The 17,332-nt window shown below is 62.2% G+C and overlaps 1 protein-coding gene across 5 annotated transcripts; it reads right to left on the bottom strand.

The window, feature by feature from the left end:
• Window positions 1–849: 849 nt before the first annotated feature.
• On the bottom strand, window positions 850–17,273 carry RNF44 (ring finger protein 44). Of its 5 annotated transcripts, none has more exons than XM_086851806.1 (11): window positions 8,010–8,068; window positions 5,208–5,388; window positions 4,611–4,827; window positions 3,937–4,104; window positions 3,587–3,763; window positions 3,238–3,399; window positions 3,035–3,159; window positions 2,781–2,868; window positions 2,517–2,638; window positions 2,327–2,426; window positions 850–2,127 (listed from the first exon to the last, which is right to left on the bottom strand). In XM_086851806.1, exons 2-11 carry the CDS (start codon window positions 5,312–5,314, stop codon window positions 2,065–2,067), a joined length of 1,329 nt encoding a protein of 442 aa, XP_086707932.1. In that variant the 5' UTR covers window positions 5,315–5,388; window positions 8,010–8,068; the 3' UTR covers window positions 850–2,064. The 5 variants fall into 5 exon arrangements, with proteins under 5 accessions (XP_086707932.1, XP_086707933.1, XP_086707935.1 ...); XM_086851807.1 differs by lacking the exon at window positions 8,010–8,068 and adding an exon at window positions 7,670–7,922; XM_086851809.1 differs by having other exon boundaries at window positions 1,121–2,127; window positions 4,611–4,730; window positions 8,010–8,057.
• Window positions 17,274–17,332: the final 59 nt, after the last annotated feature.

Below are 17,332 nucleotides of genomic sequence, written 5' to 3'. Positions count from 1 at the left end.
GGGCACCGCGAGGGCGGGAGGGGAGGAGGGGGGCGTCTCCGGGGGCGCGAAGCCGGGGACTCCTTTGGTTATCTGTCACTGAGTGAGGGACGGGGAGGGGGCCGGGGTCCTGCCCAAGGGGCACCGAGCCCAGCGGTGCCGGCGCCCGTGCCACGGCGGAGCGGGTGGCGCCGGGCCGGGGCCCTCGGCCTCGACGCTCCGCATGGAGGGCGGCCGCCGGAGAGGTGGGAAAGGGCGGCGAGGGGGAGCTGGCCCGTAGCCCCCCGCCACTCGCCGCCCCCCGCGCCCGACAGGGCAGCGTCCCGGGCCGGCCCACCGGTGGTTGGCACTGCCCTCCGGCCCTCAGCGTGGGGAACACCATCGTGCCCGCCCATGTGCCAGGCGCGGCCCCTCACCTCGCACCCGGCCGAGCCACCGCCGGGGGCCAGCCCCGCGCCTGCCCCCCGCCCCGCGGGGAGCCGCCCCCTCCCGCCCCGGTCCCTTGCACACGCCGCCGCCGCGGGCGCGGACCCCGCGGGGACGGCCCTGAAAGTCTCACGGTCCTGCTGTGGCGTTGCGGACATGTGCAGTACAGTGCATGGCAGTATCAGCTGAGCACAAAAACCCCTCTCCCCACCCCCCTCACCCCACAGCCGGCTAGACGTAGCCAAGACCACGTTCCAAGCTGGTCAGACATGCATGCATATTTGTGAACATTTACATAGGGCTGGCGTCCGCTCGGAAGCTCCCAGGCGTCAGCGACGCGCCAGGAGGGGAGGGCGGTGCTCTCACCACCACCCCTGCCACCGCCTCCCGTCACCCTCCTCGCTAATTAATCATGCAAAACAACGGCCACGCGGGATTGATGGAGCCGGGCGGCGGCGTGGCGGCTTCTCCCCCGGCCCCTGAAAAGGCAGGGGGGGATACGGTGGCAAGGGGACCGCTCACAGCTTCCCCCCGCACCAGCCGGGCCAAGGCCAGTGTAGCACTGAAAATACTCCACGAGGTTATGAATAAACCCCGCCCGCTCCGGGGGCCGCAGCCCCGCCGGCCCCTCGCTGCCCACCAGCCGGGGAAACCGCGCCGTCCAGCCAGCAGGACGGACCACGGGGCTACCTTGATTTACGTCGTCGGGACAGAGAAACGAGCAGGAGCCGGGGGCCGGGCAGCACACCGGGGACACCACATGCCCAAAGCCCTAGGGACGGGGTTGGTGTCCCCTCCTCAAGCTTGGCTGCCTTGCGGGATGCCGCATGGCCCGGCCCCGGGAGCTGCGCTGGCCAGGCACAGGGGAATGAACACAGAGAGGGGCCAGGGCTGCACCAGCACCATCCTCCCACTGGCGAAAGACCCCAAGCAGCCATAGCCCTCTGGGGCTCCCCAGGGCAGCCGAGGCAGGAGAGAGGCTGTGCCAGGCTGCGCACAGGAGCGGGGACAGAGGCATTCCTGTGTTCCTGCCTTTCTGCCCCAGCCACGCCGCGGGGTTGCTGGTGTCCCACCTTGGCCGCGCTCCGCCAGCCACCTCCTCCGGCTGTCCCCGGGGCCGGGATGCCGCCGGCATCAAACCCACAGCGCTCCCTCCTCTCTCCTCCCCGCGTCCTCCCGAGAGCAACGCTGAGGGGAGGAGCCGCCTGTGCGCCCCTAGGGCAAACGGCCAAGGAACCAAAAACGTGATGGAAATGAAAAGGAAACAAGGGGGGGGAAAAAAACTATCGTAAGAAAAAAAATTAGTGACAAAGGGAAAAACCACTAATTCCCTAGCAGAGTACAAAGACCTGGAAAGTGATGGAGCAACAACAGCGTCTTTGGAGCGCAGAGGGCACGGCCATGCACCTCCCACCTCCAGCACAACACGATTCGGGGCCCTGGGAGCGCAGCGGGCAGGCGTCCGGCCGAGTCCGTGCCCCGGCGGGGAGGAGGAGGGCTGGCCGGGAGCCCGGACTGCTCAATGCTCACCACATCCGAGGAGAGGCTTTGGGGAGGGGGGGTAAGCGCAGGGTCAGGCCCTAGCAGCGGGCAGCGGCCCCCGCCCGAGCCCGGCGTCCTTGTCCTCTAGCGAATTGTGCGGCACAGCGCCCGCCAGCCTCAGTCCGCCTCCCGCTGCACCTCTGACGCGTCCGCCCGGCAGATCGGGCACGTGCGGTTTGCCTGGGGGAAAAGGGAGACGAGGCAAGTGAGCAGCACCACTGGCATTCGTTTGACCCCACCACGCACCACTGGCAAGGCTGGAACCACATCCCAGGAGTGGCTTATCCAGCCCTGCACAGTGCTTGGCCCCAGCACGCAAAAGGCTATACCTATACCCACAGCACGCTACCCCACTCCGCACAGCGGGCACAGGCAGTACCTTTAACCATTTGTCGACACACTTAGCGTGGAACTCGTGGTTGCAGGGCAGGACGCGGAGAAGCTGCCGGGCCTCAAAGTCGCTGAAGCACACGACACACCTGGGGGAAGAAGCCATCAGTACAGCCCCATTGCCAGCCACGGCCCCCGACCCCCACCAGGCCCTCTATGTGCACCCTGAGCTCACTCACAGGGTCTGCTCGGACTGGTGGCTCTCGGGGTTGAAGCGGTAGGACGGGAGGTGCTCGATGTCTGCTTTGGTGAGTCCCCGTGGCTTGGCCTCCCCCAGCCGCTCGGCCAAGTTCAGCAGTGCCTGGAGGGAAGTGCAGAGGCCGGCTCAGCTCATATCATGTTCTGGCACAGCACCCCTCCAGGCTCTCCCCTCCCAGTAGAACAACCAGCAAGCCCCCCCAGCTCTCCCATCCTATCACTGTGGAGAAACTGAGCCTACACACCTCATAATTCTCCATCTCCACATCATCCACGTCCAGGTCTAAGCTGATCGTGGGCCCCACGGCTGTTGGTGACACCGGAAGCATAGAACTGGGGGGGAAGGACAGGGCAGTCAGCATGGAGCCACCAACCCAAACATCCACCCTGGCACCCCCCAGGGGGCAGAGCCCCCTGTGCCAACACAGTGCCTCTGTGGCCCTCATCCACAGTGCCACTCCTGCCCTACACATTCTACAATATCCCCACCAGTACTCACAGGAAATAGGGCAGGAAGCTCGGATAGTACGGAGGAGGCGGCGGAGGGGGTGGCGGTGGGGGCAGCGCCTGTTGCAGCCGGTACCGCTGGGTGTTCAGCCGCCGGGGCATCATGTGGGGGTATGGCTGCAGGGAGAGATGGGGCACTCAAGAGTCATGCCAGCCCCACCATGTTCCCAACTCCTCCCCAGGATGGGGACTCACCACGCCAAACGGCAGTTCTTGGTGCAGTGGGTCGTGGGGGAGGTAATGCAGCGGCATGGAGGGCGACAGCGTGGGAGCGTGGTGAGACGGAGGGTATGTGAACCCTGCAATGGGGTGCTGCTCCCCTCGCAGGTCCACGTCATTGTCTATCCTCTGCAGAGGCTGTGGGGCAAAGAGTTAGGCTGGGAGGAGCATCCCAAATTACACCTCCCTGACGCCATGAAGACAGAGGCACCCTGGGCACCCTGCCCACCACCCCCAGCTTAGACCCACAGGGGTTGCAGAAGGACAAGACCCCCAAGGTGGTGGGTGCATCACATCCCCAGCGTGGCCCTCCACCCCAACTCACCATACGTGGGTGCTGGGCTTGGAGAGGTACGAACTGCCCCAGGGGGGCCATGTGGGGCGGCTGGTGGGGGGGCACTGGCGGCGGGGGTGGGTGCAGGATGTAATGGTCGCTGGAGATGATGGGGGGGAATGTCTGGTAGGAGACGGGAAGTTGTTGCATGGCACATGCCTGAATCAGCTGTGGGGAGAGACAGAGAGAAAAACAAGGGTCAGACACCCCTGCCCCCTCCCCAGGGCCTCCAAAGAACCCTGTGCTCCCAGAAACTTGCACTACAGTGGGCTTGGGTACCCACACGACTCCTGGGCCCTCACAGCCCAAGCTGTCCCCAGGCGTCCCCTGCTGTGACTCACCGGGGGTGGGAGGCAGCAGAGCGGGTAGTGCTGTCCACTGAACATCACTGAGCATGCTGGGAGCTGCTGGGTGCTGCACCCAGGGATGTGCTGGCCAGCGTGGATGGGGAAGCCTTGCGTCGTTACGGTGGTAACCGTGTAGGAGAGAGGGACAGGTCCCTGGTGCACCTAAGGACAAGGTGCCGAGGGCACAGTCAGACAGCCCTGTCTGAGCTGTCCCTGTCCTGACAGGGTCATAGCAGGACACTGGGCACTCAGCACTAGGACAAAATACCTGGCATGCCCATCCCACTGGTGTGGCCAGAGGAACAGGCTGAGTGAGGGCTCAATTTGAGGGAGTTTTGGACCCTTCTTTCCTCCACACAGACAGGCTGACACAGCCTCCAACACATCACCATTACCATGGATTATGATGACGGCAGTCACATGAACAGCCCTACAAGAGGACTGTCCCCAGCCCTTGGGAGCAGGGACCACCCCAGACATACCCAGTAGGCAGAGGGGCCCCAAGATTTAAATCTCAGAGAACCAGAGCATCAGCAGGCTCAGGGCTGGGTGATCCCAGTAGCAAGTGGCCAGAGGGGACCCAAGGACACGTCACCACTCCAGACACCAGCCCAAAGAACACCCACAGGATCACACTTGGGAGCGGGGTTGGGGGCTGCAGCACTTACCTGGTCATGCAGATCCACCATGAATGGGTTCTGGTGGGGCGGGTGAGTGGCTGGGTGAAGCATTCGTGGCGGCGTGCTGGGAAGAGCGTAGGCACGGGGCTCATCTACAGGGATGTGCGGCTGCTGGGGGAAGGCAGGGTGCACCTGGGGCTCATCCTGGCCCAGCAGGGTTGCCAGAGGTCGGTCGCGTCGTCCCCACTGACGCCTGGCAGAGGGGCTGTGGGGCCACCGCAGGAGAGAAACAGAGCAGGAGTGACCCCCCAGGCCAGAGGGGCACCACAGCCCCAAGTAGGATGGCTACAGGAGGATCAGTGCCAGCCTAGTGCCCAGGGTGAGATGCTCAGGGCATTGTGCCAGGCCACGTCAGGCTGGACGGCTCCAGAACCAGCTTCTCTGCTCACCCTCCAAGTGCCCTCTCCGTGTCCGCAGCATAAAAAGGACCCCTGCTCCCCAGGGACCCCTCAGCTGGGCCAGGTGGATGTGCTTCCCTGTCAACGCCCCACAAACCCCACTGGGAGGCGGTGCCTTGCCCCAGCAGGACCAGTGTCCCCCATGTGTCACAGGGGACAGGGCTCCACACCACCCTGCACCCCGTACCTTCGCCGGAGGTGGTCGGGGCTGCTGCAGGGTCCCCCCGAGAAACGGCGCTGGGCAAAAGGGGCAGAGGGCGGCCGCCTATTCACTGCCAGTTCCCATGGTCGCATTGGTGACGTCGGGAGGCAGATGGGCACACGGGACCTCACGCTCCAGGCAGGGCAAGACACCAGCACCTTGAATTCTGCAAGAGGGACAGCAGGTCATGGCACTGTCCCGCCACCGCTCAGGCTGCTGCTCCATCCTCACAAGGATGGTGATGCCGATAGCTGGAGCTCTTGCTGCTCCTCCATCCAGAGCTGCACATACCCCATCTCCTGGGGATATGGCACTGAGAGGGGCTAGGAAGAGCCTGTCCCCCTTCCTCTCGTTACTGTTCCTCCCCTTCATGGCCAGAGTCACCCCCCCATGCACAACACAGACACAGAGAGAGAGAGAAGCACTCATTTTTGACAGGAGGGAAAAAGTGATGAAGAGCCCTGTGGCTGTGGCAGCATCCCAGCCTGCTCAAAGCCAACAGGGAGCCTGAGCATGGCACGGGGACTTTCCAGCAGGTCCTTGATACTGCTCTGAGGGGTGCTCTTTGTTGCTGAACTCCTGCACATCCTACTCTGTAGTGACACTGCTGCCCCATTCATGGGTGCAGGGGCTGGTGGTGGCAGCAGGGCTCACGGCCCTTCAGCTCAGGGCTGTGCATTTCAACTCCCTGCTGCAAACAGGGTGCAGCCACAGTCTCCATGGAGCAGGGGACAAGCATGGGTTGTGCTGAAGCCAGGCAGGCAGCTCTGCTTACCCAGCTACTTCCCAAGGCAGCGGGATAGTGGGAACATTGCCCTGGCCTTGCCCAATCTCCCCTCCTGCACCCAGCCTGACTGGTGTTCCTGCACCAGAGCTCCCCCCCAGGACACAGATCGACCTCTCAGCCCCAATGATGCATTGCACAGGGGACACATCTGCATTTGGGGCTGAGCTTCCCCAGGCTCTGCTTTCCTAGATCCCAAAAAGGCCTTCCTTGGCTCCATGTGTATCTGAGATCCTCCCTGGGTACCCTTCCATTGCCCAGCTTCCTTCAGCCTCCACAGTGCCAGGCCAGCACACGGCAGCAGCTGTGGCCTTGGCACCGCAGCCCACACACTCCTAAATCCAGTGGAGGCTGGTGAGGTGCCCCCTCAAAGCAGCTTCTTCAGCCCCACCTCCTCTTCAGTGCCCATGGCAAAGACACACTAGGGACAGGAAAGACACTCCGGGCACCTGGAGCCTGGGGAATGCTGCTCACCAGGGGGATCTCAGCCCAGCAGCGAGAAGCTGCAATGTCACTTTTGGGTGATGAGTATCAACAACCAGTGGAGCAAGTCCTGTGCCACATACAAGTCTTTTCTTAACCTCACCTTCATCTCCACACTACTGTGGAAGCCTAAACTAAAACAAAGCCGAAAGCAAATTTCTCTTTGTTTTAGTAGGAAAAAGGAAGAATAAAAGCAAAAGCCACAGACTGAGCACCCCCAGAACCTGTCTGTGATTGTCACCAGGAAAGGAGGTGTGCCTGAACAGGAGGCTCCTTCCATAGTGCCTCCACATTCTGCCCACCTTGAAACTCTGCCCGGCTCCAATTTGCCCCTGAGTGGGCTGAGGGCCACAGTGCAGCAACAACCCAGGTTTAGCCCCACTCTGAAGAAGCCTAAGGTGTAACTGCTTTCAGTTCCAAATCCTCACTCTCGGAGCACACGTGGTGCCAAAGCCCTGTGTGATCCAGCGGGCACCTTCCAGACCAGGCACCACAGCAGTGGGCTTGAGGATGGGCAACACATCTGCAGAGGAACACTGAAGCCACAGAGGGGCTTGCCTGTTCCTGCGACCTCCAGAACGGGGGGCTGTCTGCGTTCCCTGAACCCCAGGACGGCATCCTGAGGCAAGACTGAGGCATCCCCGACTTGCAGGACAGAGCTGGCCCGGCCCTCGTCCTGCCACAACCGGTACCCATAAGGTACCCACCCTCCCGTCCCAAGCGGGTACCCCTGGCTCCATCCGCACCCGTGCTGTAAGCCAGCGGCCACGCCGAGCAGGGTGACCGTGACCCCGCGGAAGACACCGCAGCTCTGAAGTGAAGGGGATCGCAGACCCGCAGCCCCTCGGAGGGGCGGGGGGAGGCGGCTCCCGAGCCCCGCCGAGAACAAAGTTAGCAGCGTGCCAGCGCTCACGCCCGGTGCCATCTGCTCGGGCAGAGCTGGGCTCCGGGGCTGCCGGGGGAGCCGCCCGCCCCGGGGGTCCTGCCATCCCGCTGCCACCCGCCGCCGGCTCCGTCCCGGCACCCCGGGCTCTCCCTTAGCCCCTTCTCCGCCGTTCCCACGCGCGCGCCGCCAGCTCCCCCGGGAGCGGGGTCACCGCTGGCTCCGCCGCACCGGCAGCCCCTCCGGAAGGCCGACCCCGACCCCCAACCCCACCCCCAGACCCGACCCGAGCCCGACCCTGGGTGTCCGGGACGGCGGCGCACGGCGGGGCGAGCAGCACATCCCGGAGCGCACCGACGGAGCGCCCCACCGTGCAGCACCCCGGGGAGGCACGGCGGTCACCGGCAGCCGGGAGCGCAACCCAGCCCGCGCCCCCCGCCGTGGAGCCCTGCCGGTGCGGAGCTGTGGCTTTAAGAGCGGCCGCTCCGGGGCCATGTGCTCGGCGCCAAACAAAAGCAATAACAAAGGCGGCCGCCGGACCCCGCCGCCGCCGCCCGGGGCAGGTGCCGTCGGGGGTCCGGGGGGCGGCCCCCGCCCCCGCCCCGCTCCCGCCCCCCCCCCCCCGGCCCGCACGTACCTGCACCGATGGCCTGGGCCGCCGCTCCGGTGCCGCTGCGGCGCCCCCGCCCCCTCCCTCCCGCCGCTCTTTGTTCGCCGACGCCGGGCCCGGGCCTGCCCCCCCCGCCGGCCCGCCGCCGGCCCTCCCCTCCCTCCCTCCCGCCCGCCTCCCGCCGGGCCGGCCCCCTCCCCGCCGCCGTTGTTTCCGGTGCCTCTTTGTTTTCCGCGGCGCGGGGCGGCCGCGGCGGGCCGGGGTGCGCGGGGGGTGCGTGTCCCTTTAAGAAACAGCGGGACGCACCGGACCGAGTCACAGCGCTCGGGGGCACCGGGGGCGCGCGCGGCTGGCGCGGGGGGGGAAGGAGGGGGGCGGCCGGGGGCACCGGGGGGGGGGCGGTGCGCGCGCGTCCCACGTGACCAGGCGTGTCACGGTCCGCAGCCATCTTGGAGCGCGGGGCCGCCACGCGGGGCAGCGACCCCCGCCCGGGACCACCGAGCTGAGCCCAGAACGGGCGGCACCGGGCACCCACCGCCCTTCTCCAGCGGCCTGCTGCCGCTACCGGCCACCCTGCGCCGCTGGGACAGGCCTTAAGGCTGGTGGCACCGTACCTGCGGCTGTGCCCCCGCATCACTCCCAGGCCCCTGCTCACCGGGCTGGCAGCTCCGCGGGCCCGGTGGACCGCGGGGACGGCAGCCCCGTGTGCCTGGGAGCCGCCGTTCTTCTGTGCCGGTGGGCAGAAAAACCTGGGGGTGGGGAAGCAGGGGCTCGGCTCCCCGTCACCTTCCGCGCTGGGACGGGGGCATGGAGGAGCTACTCCCCTCCCGCTCAGCACAACCGGCCTTTCGCCCGCACCGACAGCTCTCCCAGGGCATCTGTAGCCAGTTGAAACTTTTATGCACCAGAAAAGCCCCTTTTGCTTCAGAAAAGCCTCCTATTCTCTCACATTAATTAAGCAAGAAGCAGGAACTACTCGGACTATCTCCTGCACACCTGCAGCTCACCCGGCTGGTGGCTAACGCTGAGCTGGACACCGTGAAGCAGAGCCACCGGCTCCCCGGGAGCTGCACACCGAGAGGCCGAGCCACCGGCTCCCGGGAGCCGCACACCGAGAGGCCGAGCCACCGGCTCCCCGGGTGCCCCAGCAGCATCGCTCAGGCACCGGTCAAATCCCCGTGCTCAGGACAGCGCATCGCAGCAGCTTCACTGAGCACCAGATGCTGCACCCGAGCCAAATTTCACCCGGTTACAACGCACACTTAGAAATTCCCAGGTAGGCGAGCGAGCCAGCCGGCAGCCCTGATGTAATGCCTATAAACCAGCCCTCCCCTGACAGCTGGGCTTTAAAGTGCTAACAACCAAAAGGGAGCTAATTAATTTGTAGCATCACCCCTTTCAAAGAAAACCTCAGATCGACGATTTAACAATTCAGTAGCTCATTGTTGCGATGAGCAGTGGATTCAGCTTTGCCTGATTCCAACCCTGTGCCCAGGTCCCTTCAGGCCCCTCTCAAGGCTCTCACCTCTTCACCCCAAATCCAGGCGTGCAGGAGAAACTACACCAGGCTCAAGGATCCTCCAGGACATAGAGCGTTCTGGGGCAAGATCCGTCTGCCATGTCTGGCAGAAGCACCACAGCCAACTGCTTCTGTCCCCATGGTGGGGGACACATGGGACAGGAAGGCAGCACAGCAGGACAGACCTATGATGGTGTCAGAGCCACGCACTCAGGCAAGAACTCCAGCAGGAAGAGCCAAAGGACTGAATCAGCCCAAACCTGAACAACTACCCTCCAGGTCTATTCCACTACAGCCTCTTTGCTTCCTGAGCTGAGGACTACAGGGAAGAGAAGGAAAACACCACTCTGTCCTTTGACTTTGCCACTGTTTGTGGGCAGAGGCCACACTGCACCTTGACAAGGCTGCCAGGACACGGTCTGATCCTGGGCAGAGCACGGCAGCAGGCAGAGGCCACAGATGGTGAATATCTGTGCAGCCACTCCCTCCAGACCCGCTCCAGCATCACCAGCTCCCCCGTGGGCAGCAGCTATCGATGTCCTCGGGACAGCAGCAGGAGAAGCCATCGATGGAACACAGCTCACATGCTGCTCACACTCCCTGCTCAGCCAGGCTGGATCATTCCCCTGGCACAGCCACACTGCACACGGCTGTGCCCAGTGAGGATGGGGCACCACACATCCAGCCACAGGATCAGAGCGTGTGGAAACAGCTCTGCCCACACTGTCTCAGGGACACAGCCATGCACACAAATACCAACATCACACTGCCCCAGGTACAGAGCTCTGCCTGAAAAGCTATGTGAGGGGCCCAAACGATGCTACAGCAAGGCTGGTCAGCACTTCTAGGCTAGAACAAGGGATCCCAGTCCAGCCAGAGAGACCTGTAACACCCCTGGTGAGTGGGACAGCCCATAAGCCTTAGAAAGCTCTCTACCTGCAGGTGCTGCTCAGGCTGAACCTGGCTGCTCTACAGCCGACAGGTGGCCCATCCTTTCCTTCAGAATAGCCAGGGGCCAGCAGGACAAAGTCTCCCTGAGACCAGGCTCTTTAAGAGACCATCTGTTGCCACAGACATGCCACCTCCCTTGCCCCATATATAGGTCAGGTCTGACACAGGATTAGTCAGGGTGATCCAGTGGTGAGAGCACATCTCCTACTGGAGGCTTGCCTGTGTTCTCCCCGATATTCAGCATGCCAGTGCTTCACCTCCTCAATCTCCTGTGCCTCTCACACTAGTCCAGGGAGAGAAAGAGGCCCCAGATCCTTCTCTTTTCTCCCTGGGGCCTACAAAAAAAGCATGGAGAAACCAGCCCCAAGAACACAGAAGCTCTAAGACTGCAGGGAGGGAGGAGCAGCAGGAGTGTCCCTACACCTTGGGGTGACATGGGATACCCCAACATCACAGGGTGAAGCACTTCTCCACCGTGGAGATGGAGGAGCAAGGAGCTCCCTCTCTATTCCACACACCCAGTGGAGCCGAGTTCACTGGCAGTGGAGGCAGGGACGCCTCTGCCGTGATCACACACCACCCACTCCCACCCCCGGGCTGACAGCACTCCCATCAAACGCCTCCAGCCACACACACGTGGAGGATGCTGACATGAGGAGTAGCTGCACAGGCAGCGGAACTGATAACGCCCAGTTTCCTGTCGATCTCTCCCACGTGGATTCTCTGATGTCTAATAGCATGGCTGAGCTGCACTGCAGAGGGAGAACTAGCAGCGCCTTCCTCCCCAAGAGCCAGAGCCTGTAGCAATCCAAGACCTCAGAAGTAGCATCCACACCTGACACCTACCCCAACTGATACCATCCAGCAAGTTCAAAGCAGAGTGAACACTCACAAATAAACACTAAGCTTGCAACAAGCCTTCTTTTCCTTAGGACAGGGTAAATAATCTCCAGAGATCTCCACCATCCTTCGTTTACCCTAGAAACACCAGAACAACCTGAATAGCATGACCAGAAGGCTGCAGGTGCAACAACTGGGTCCAGCTTGGCCACCACTGTAGCTCAGCAGCATCAAGGAATGGGTTGTGTCCTCCTCTTTCCTGGGTGGCCTCTTCTCCCCTGAACAGAAGCACGCTGAAATACACACACCTCTGTCTGCCCAGGCATCTTGCAGCAGCCACTTCCACAGCTCAGCTGCACATGGCTGAAAAGAAAAGAGTAAATGCCACCATGTCCATCCCCAACCTGGTCCTTCCTTTCCTTCCTACTATGAGACACTGCTCTTCAGGACTCCATACTCCTCTGCCCTTCACTTTTCAGTGCTCATTTCAGACAGCCCTTTCCTAAAACAGAGAGATCCTAAAACAGATCTCTCCTGGGACAGAGCCATCTCAGGAAGGAGGGATCACCCCTCTTTCCCATTCCCACACAGCATCACTGGAATACCCAGCTCATCTGTCACCTCTCCACAAGCATCTCTCTGAGACCAGCCCGCTCTCTACATGCTGTGGACAGTGTTAATGGCATCTGCCAAGTATGTGGCCCGGGGCAGGAGGGGCCAGGCTCCAGATACATTCCCCACTGCTCTTGGGCAGAGCAGCTCCTACAAAGGGATACAAGCAGAGCCAGGAGCTGGTGGATGGCAAAAAGCAGTTTCGTTGCCACTCAGCAAAACGAAGCGTCTCTTGAAAGCGCTAGTGACAGTCAGGAAGTTGGGCTGGGTGGTTTGTTTTGCATTTTAAGAAGCCTGCAGGGACACCGACAACCTGCAACGATCATTTTCAGAAAGAAGCTCAGAGAAACTCATGATTTTCAGCAACCGTTTACCCTCCTTTGTCCTTGATTAAAAATTTGCCAAGAGGCTGCTTACAAGATGCACCAAAACAGGGAGTGACCACTACCCTAAGTGCAAAGGAGGTTTGCTGCAATATGTCCTCGTACATCACTCAGAGAACTCCACACCAGTGCCTGAGGTTGGTTTTAAGAGCAAAAACATGACTTTCAAGCTGACAGCCCCTGCACACAAAGCGCAACTGCGGTGACAAGAGAGCAGCCTGGGGCATAGGAGCTGCCTGACCTCTGCTACAGCTCTCAACAGCAGATTTTTATTGTTCACCACTTTCCCAAAGCACAGGCATGGGGATAAAACCAACTAAGACACTTGGCTCAAAATGCAAATGCAGCTACGGAGCCCCACCAGCACAGCAGGGAAAAGACAACCTGCCGGAGGGGACCGTGCCTCAGCATTGCCAGGCTTGGGGGAAGAAGGGCCAGAACATGGGCCCTCCCTTCCCAGGGGCAGCAGCAAGAGATGCCAGAGGCCTGGATCACCAAGGCACAGGCTCACCCGAGAGAAAGCAGCTCCTAACACACAGTACTGCAGGCCAGCTCTCTGCTCTGCATGGTTGAGCTAAAAACCTTCATCCTGCTTTCCAGGGTAACCAAAGAAGACCCAGAACTACAGTTCTGCAGCCAGTGAGAGCAGGTCTCCAGGGCCCAGCCTGCAACTGGAAAATAATATTCCCAAGGCATGCAATGAGTGCTGCTTGTTGGGGACACTGCTCAACCTCACCCTCTGCCATGCACACAGCGAAGTATGGAGCCCTCCCAAACCACCCCACTCCAGAAAACCTAGACATACCACACTGGACGTGGGCCCCATGGTCTGCTTGTGCCCTCCAGGAAACAACTCCTGCCCTGAAATGCTGGGGACTTGCAGGTGCAAGGGTGGAGGAAAGGACAGGCACCATGCTGCAGCTCTGCTGCCCAGAGAGTCAGCAGGCTGGCTTCTCCCAACACCCTTGTGAGCTGACAGCACAGATCCACGCTGCTCCCCTCTGGAACTGACCTGTCTCAGGGAGCCACGCAACATCCTCATGCAGCTCCATGACCGCAGGGCTCAGGGCTTGGCTCTCCCAAGTTCCTGCATCAGTGTCGGAGGGCTCTGAGAGAGCTCCCCAGCACCAGCAACTTCCTTGGATGTTTTAGCAGCCTCTGGACACGTCAGACTGGCACCCTACACAAACCCCTTGGCTAACCAATGATCCACACACAGCAGGTGACAAGCTCTATTTCTCCAGACTGGTCCAAGCAGGGAACCAAAGGATGGTGGTAAAATGCTATGCCCCATCTCCTCAATAAAGAGGTGAAAACCCCAAAAGCATCCAGAAGCCAGGCTTTTCTGCTGAAAACCAGCGCTGTGCCGCCTGCCACCACCACCTCCTGAGCCGTGCCCTGCGGCCAGCCTCACGTGACAGTGGAGTGGATGCACACAGGAGGAGTGGCTGTAGTGACAGCATTACAGCTTGTGTCCAACACACAGCTGAGCCCAGCAAATCCCAGCGCTCTGCAGCTCTCCTTTACAAACTCCACACACTGCGCAGGTACATGGGCATCAATGAGAGATCAGTGCCCACAGCCCCAGGAAAATGACACCTAGAGAGAGACAGCCCAGTGAGTACAGGCCTCCTGAACTCTCTGATGTTCACTAGCTCAAGGACTGGCCCACACCAAGCCCCAGGGACCAAGGAGAGCTGTTCTTACACCAGCCCCAATTGCCCAGGGCCAGACCCTCTGCTATTTCAGTACACATACTCCCAGCAGGAAGCAGGGACACCCAGCAGGATCACCCTGTCTAGCTATGCTCCAAGTGACTTTACATTGTTCCCCACTCTACCCTGGGTAGCAGGACTTGACCAGTTCTGCAGACAACCTGGGAGAAAAGTGCTGTGAGCTGAAGCCCAGCCCTTACCTGCCAGCTGTTATTTCATTCCTCTAACAGGTCCATAAACCAAGGATAATTAAATCTCTCCTAAACTCTCTTCCATTTAAAATAAAAATCTATAGTCCCTATTTCATTAGCTGGCTCTGGGTTTTACAGCTTGATCAATTCCCCTCACAGGGCCCTGGTCCCGGACAGGCAGATGCAAACACGCAGCTTCCATGGTGTGGATCAATGGGATTCACAAAGTCTCCTACCCCATTCTTTGTTCCTCACTCACCAAAGGGAGCCACACAGCACAGCAGGTAGGGACAGTGTGTTTCACTGCTCAGGGGAACACCACTGCCATGCATGGCTTCAGAGGTCGGAGCTGGCAAGAACAAAAAGCAGCAAGAACAGAGGCAGCAGCGATGCTCCCTCTCCAGTGAAGGGCCCCAAGAACGCAGCCATGACCCTAAAGGCAAAGCAGCCCAGCATGCCAGCAGGGTGACATCCCCCTATTTGCTCCACAGTGAAGAGGGACAAGGCTCAGTTCCCACAGCTGACATCTGGAGTCAGAGCCCACCACGAGCACCAGCTGGGAACCAAGAGCAACCACCACCTCTCTGACCTCTGCACACAAAGCGGAAGAGACTCCTCATTGAGACCCAGGCACACAGGCTCAGTGTTTCCTGCCCTTCACAGCTCTCTGCTGCTGCCCTGCCACACAACACCTTCCCCCTGCCAGGCTAGTAGGTTCCAGATGGCCCTTGCCACCCCTGCAAGCCTCTCCCTCTGCTGCAGTGGGAGCTTCCAGAGCCTGGCAGTAGATGGAGGGACCACAGCAGCAGCCAGAGATGCACCCAGAGCATCCAGGCAGAGCCCACAGAGTGGACATCAGAGTGCTGAGCAGCCTTTGGCCTGGGCCAGCAGCCAGATGCCCCCCAGCACCTATCACATAATTTCCCGCTGTTCCAGGTGCATATCCCTTCCTCCCTCCCACCTTTGCTCAGCCAGAAAGCCACAGTTGCCACAGTCCGAGTCCTATCAGTGCCATGACACACCATGGAGGCAGCCGCAGAGGGAAGGTCCGGCAGAGAGCTGGTCCCCATCTCCACTGAGCTCTGCCCTGGCCACACAGTGCCAGTGATGGACAGACCACACCACCAGGGCCCAAATCCTGCTCTGTACTCGAACCAGCTGGTACTTGCCAGAGGCTATCAGGGCAGATTTCTGGAACACAAAACAGCCACCACTTGGAGAGTGCCCAGCTCCAAGCAAGGCTAAGGGAACAAAGCTTTGCCATCCCACTGAGACTCCTTCCATGGCTGAGAGGTGGCACTGGAGCCTCCCAAACACACATAGGTGCCTCCTGCCTCACCTCCCATGCCAACACCTGCCCTGTCTCCACTGGCACCGTGTCCCAATGTGGGGGCGAATGGAGGGGCCACAGTTCACCTGCTAAACCTAACCCACTGCTCAAGGCGTGTGACACCACCCGGCCAGCCCCAGAGCAGACACCCAAAGGTGACAAACAAAGGCGCCCAGCAGGCACTCCGCATTAGCAGTATTTTTAGACACCACTATGGAGCCGGCCTTATTATTTTCATTGCAACGTGCATAATTACCCACCATGCACCGCAGTGACATCAGACGCAGCCGGCTCTCCTCCGACAGCTGCTCCTCCTCCCGGGGCTCCTGCCTGGCCCCGGGGACCCACCTGCCCCGCCGGGCTCTGCCCTGCGCATCTCCCCGGGGCACAAGACCCCACCTCGAGGGGGGCCTCGAGGTCCTGCGGCGTCAGAGCCGACATGGGAGCAGGTGACAGAGGGACAGAGCAAGGCACTGGCACAGGACAGCAAGAAGGCAAGCGCAGGGATGATCTCTGGAGCTGCAGGCACACACAGCCTGTGCCAGGATCACCAAGATCTGCTGGAGCGCGGGGCCGGTGCAGAGCTGGTGGACAAGGTACCAGCACAAAACAGAGCCGCATTCCTGGGAAGAGGGGCTGTCCCAGACGGAGGAACAGCACCTGCCTAGCCTCAGAGCTCAATTCCTGCCCGGGAGAGCAAATCCTGGAGCGCATCCCAGCTGCCCACAACGCGATCCCACACGTCCTCCTTGGGACAGGGCTGCCACGGGCCCCACACACAGCCCACGCTGCCAGCACAGATCCTGCCGGGCCGGTGGCACGGCTTGTGCCCCTGCCACCACCCCGGGTACCATTACCCCCACCCCGTCACTTCAGGCTCATTTGTTTCCTACCTCCTCCCCAGGGACAACTTTCCGAAGAGTTTCACCACTTCCCCTCCCGTCCCCTATCCCACACCGGGGCTTGCCCCGAGCTGGCACAGTTTACCGGGTCCGGCGGAACGATGGACGGGACACCGCCAGGTGCCAAGCCGGATGAGAACACAGCACCAGCCTCAGCAAAAGCCCGACCCCAGCCCGGCCGGGGTCGCGGGAGACCCTACGAAGGGACTCCGGCCGGGTCAGACGCAGACAGCCCCGATGGGCAGCAGCGCTCCGGATCCCTCCCCGCTGCCTTCCTTGTCCCCGCGGGGCTCCCCCAGCAGCAGGGGCTCCTCCCACCGCCCTGCGGCTGCACCGGGCCTGGCTGCGCTTTACGGCCGCTTCCCCAAACCCCAATGCCCCGGCAGCCGCCACCCCCGCCCGCGCCGGCCATCCGCCCCTCCGCGCACCGGGCCCGGCCCCGCAGCCCCCGCCGCACCGGGCCGCGCTCGTTCCTCCGCCCGCCGCACCGGGCCCCGCGGCCCTGCATCCGCCCCATCGCTCTGGGCCCTGCCCGCCGCACTCCCCATCCCGCTGCCCCAGGGCTGCCCTCCCCCTTCCTCCATCCCCGGGCCCTGCCCGCCGCCTCCCCCTGGTGCCCCGGCCCTGCCCCGCACAGCCCGGGCCTGCGGCCGCCGCCGCGCCCCTTACCTCCGGGAGGCGCGCCCCCGGCGCTCGGTGCCGTGCCCCGGCGCTGCCCGCCGCTCAGCCCGCTCGCATGGCGCGGCGGCCGGGCCCGCCGGGCTCCGTGTCCGTCCCGGTGCCGGTGCCAGTCCCGGTGCCGCTCCCGCTCCGGCCTCAGCCCCGCCTCATGGCGCCCCCGCGCTCGCCGCGCCGATGGAACCGGCCGCGCCGCGCTGCTCCCCCCCCGCGCCGCGCCGATGGGCGC

Source organism: Cyanistes caeruleus, chromosome 15, assembly GCF_971803275.1.
Source record: "Cyanistes caeruleus chromosome 15, bCyaCae1.hap1.1, whole genome shotgun sequence".
Classification (NCBI taxonomy): Eukaryota; Metazoa; Chordata; class Aves; order Passeriformes; family Paridae; genus Cyanistes; species Cyanistes caeruleus.
The sequence above is the reverse complement of the archived record's forward strand: the minus strand, read 5'-3'. Positions and strand labels throughout refer to the sequence as shown.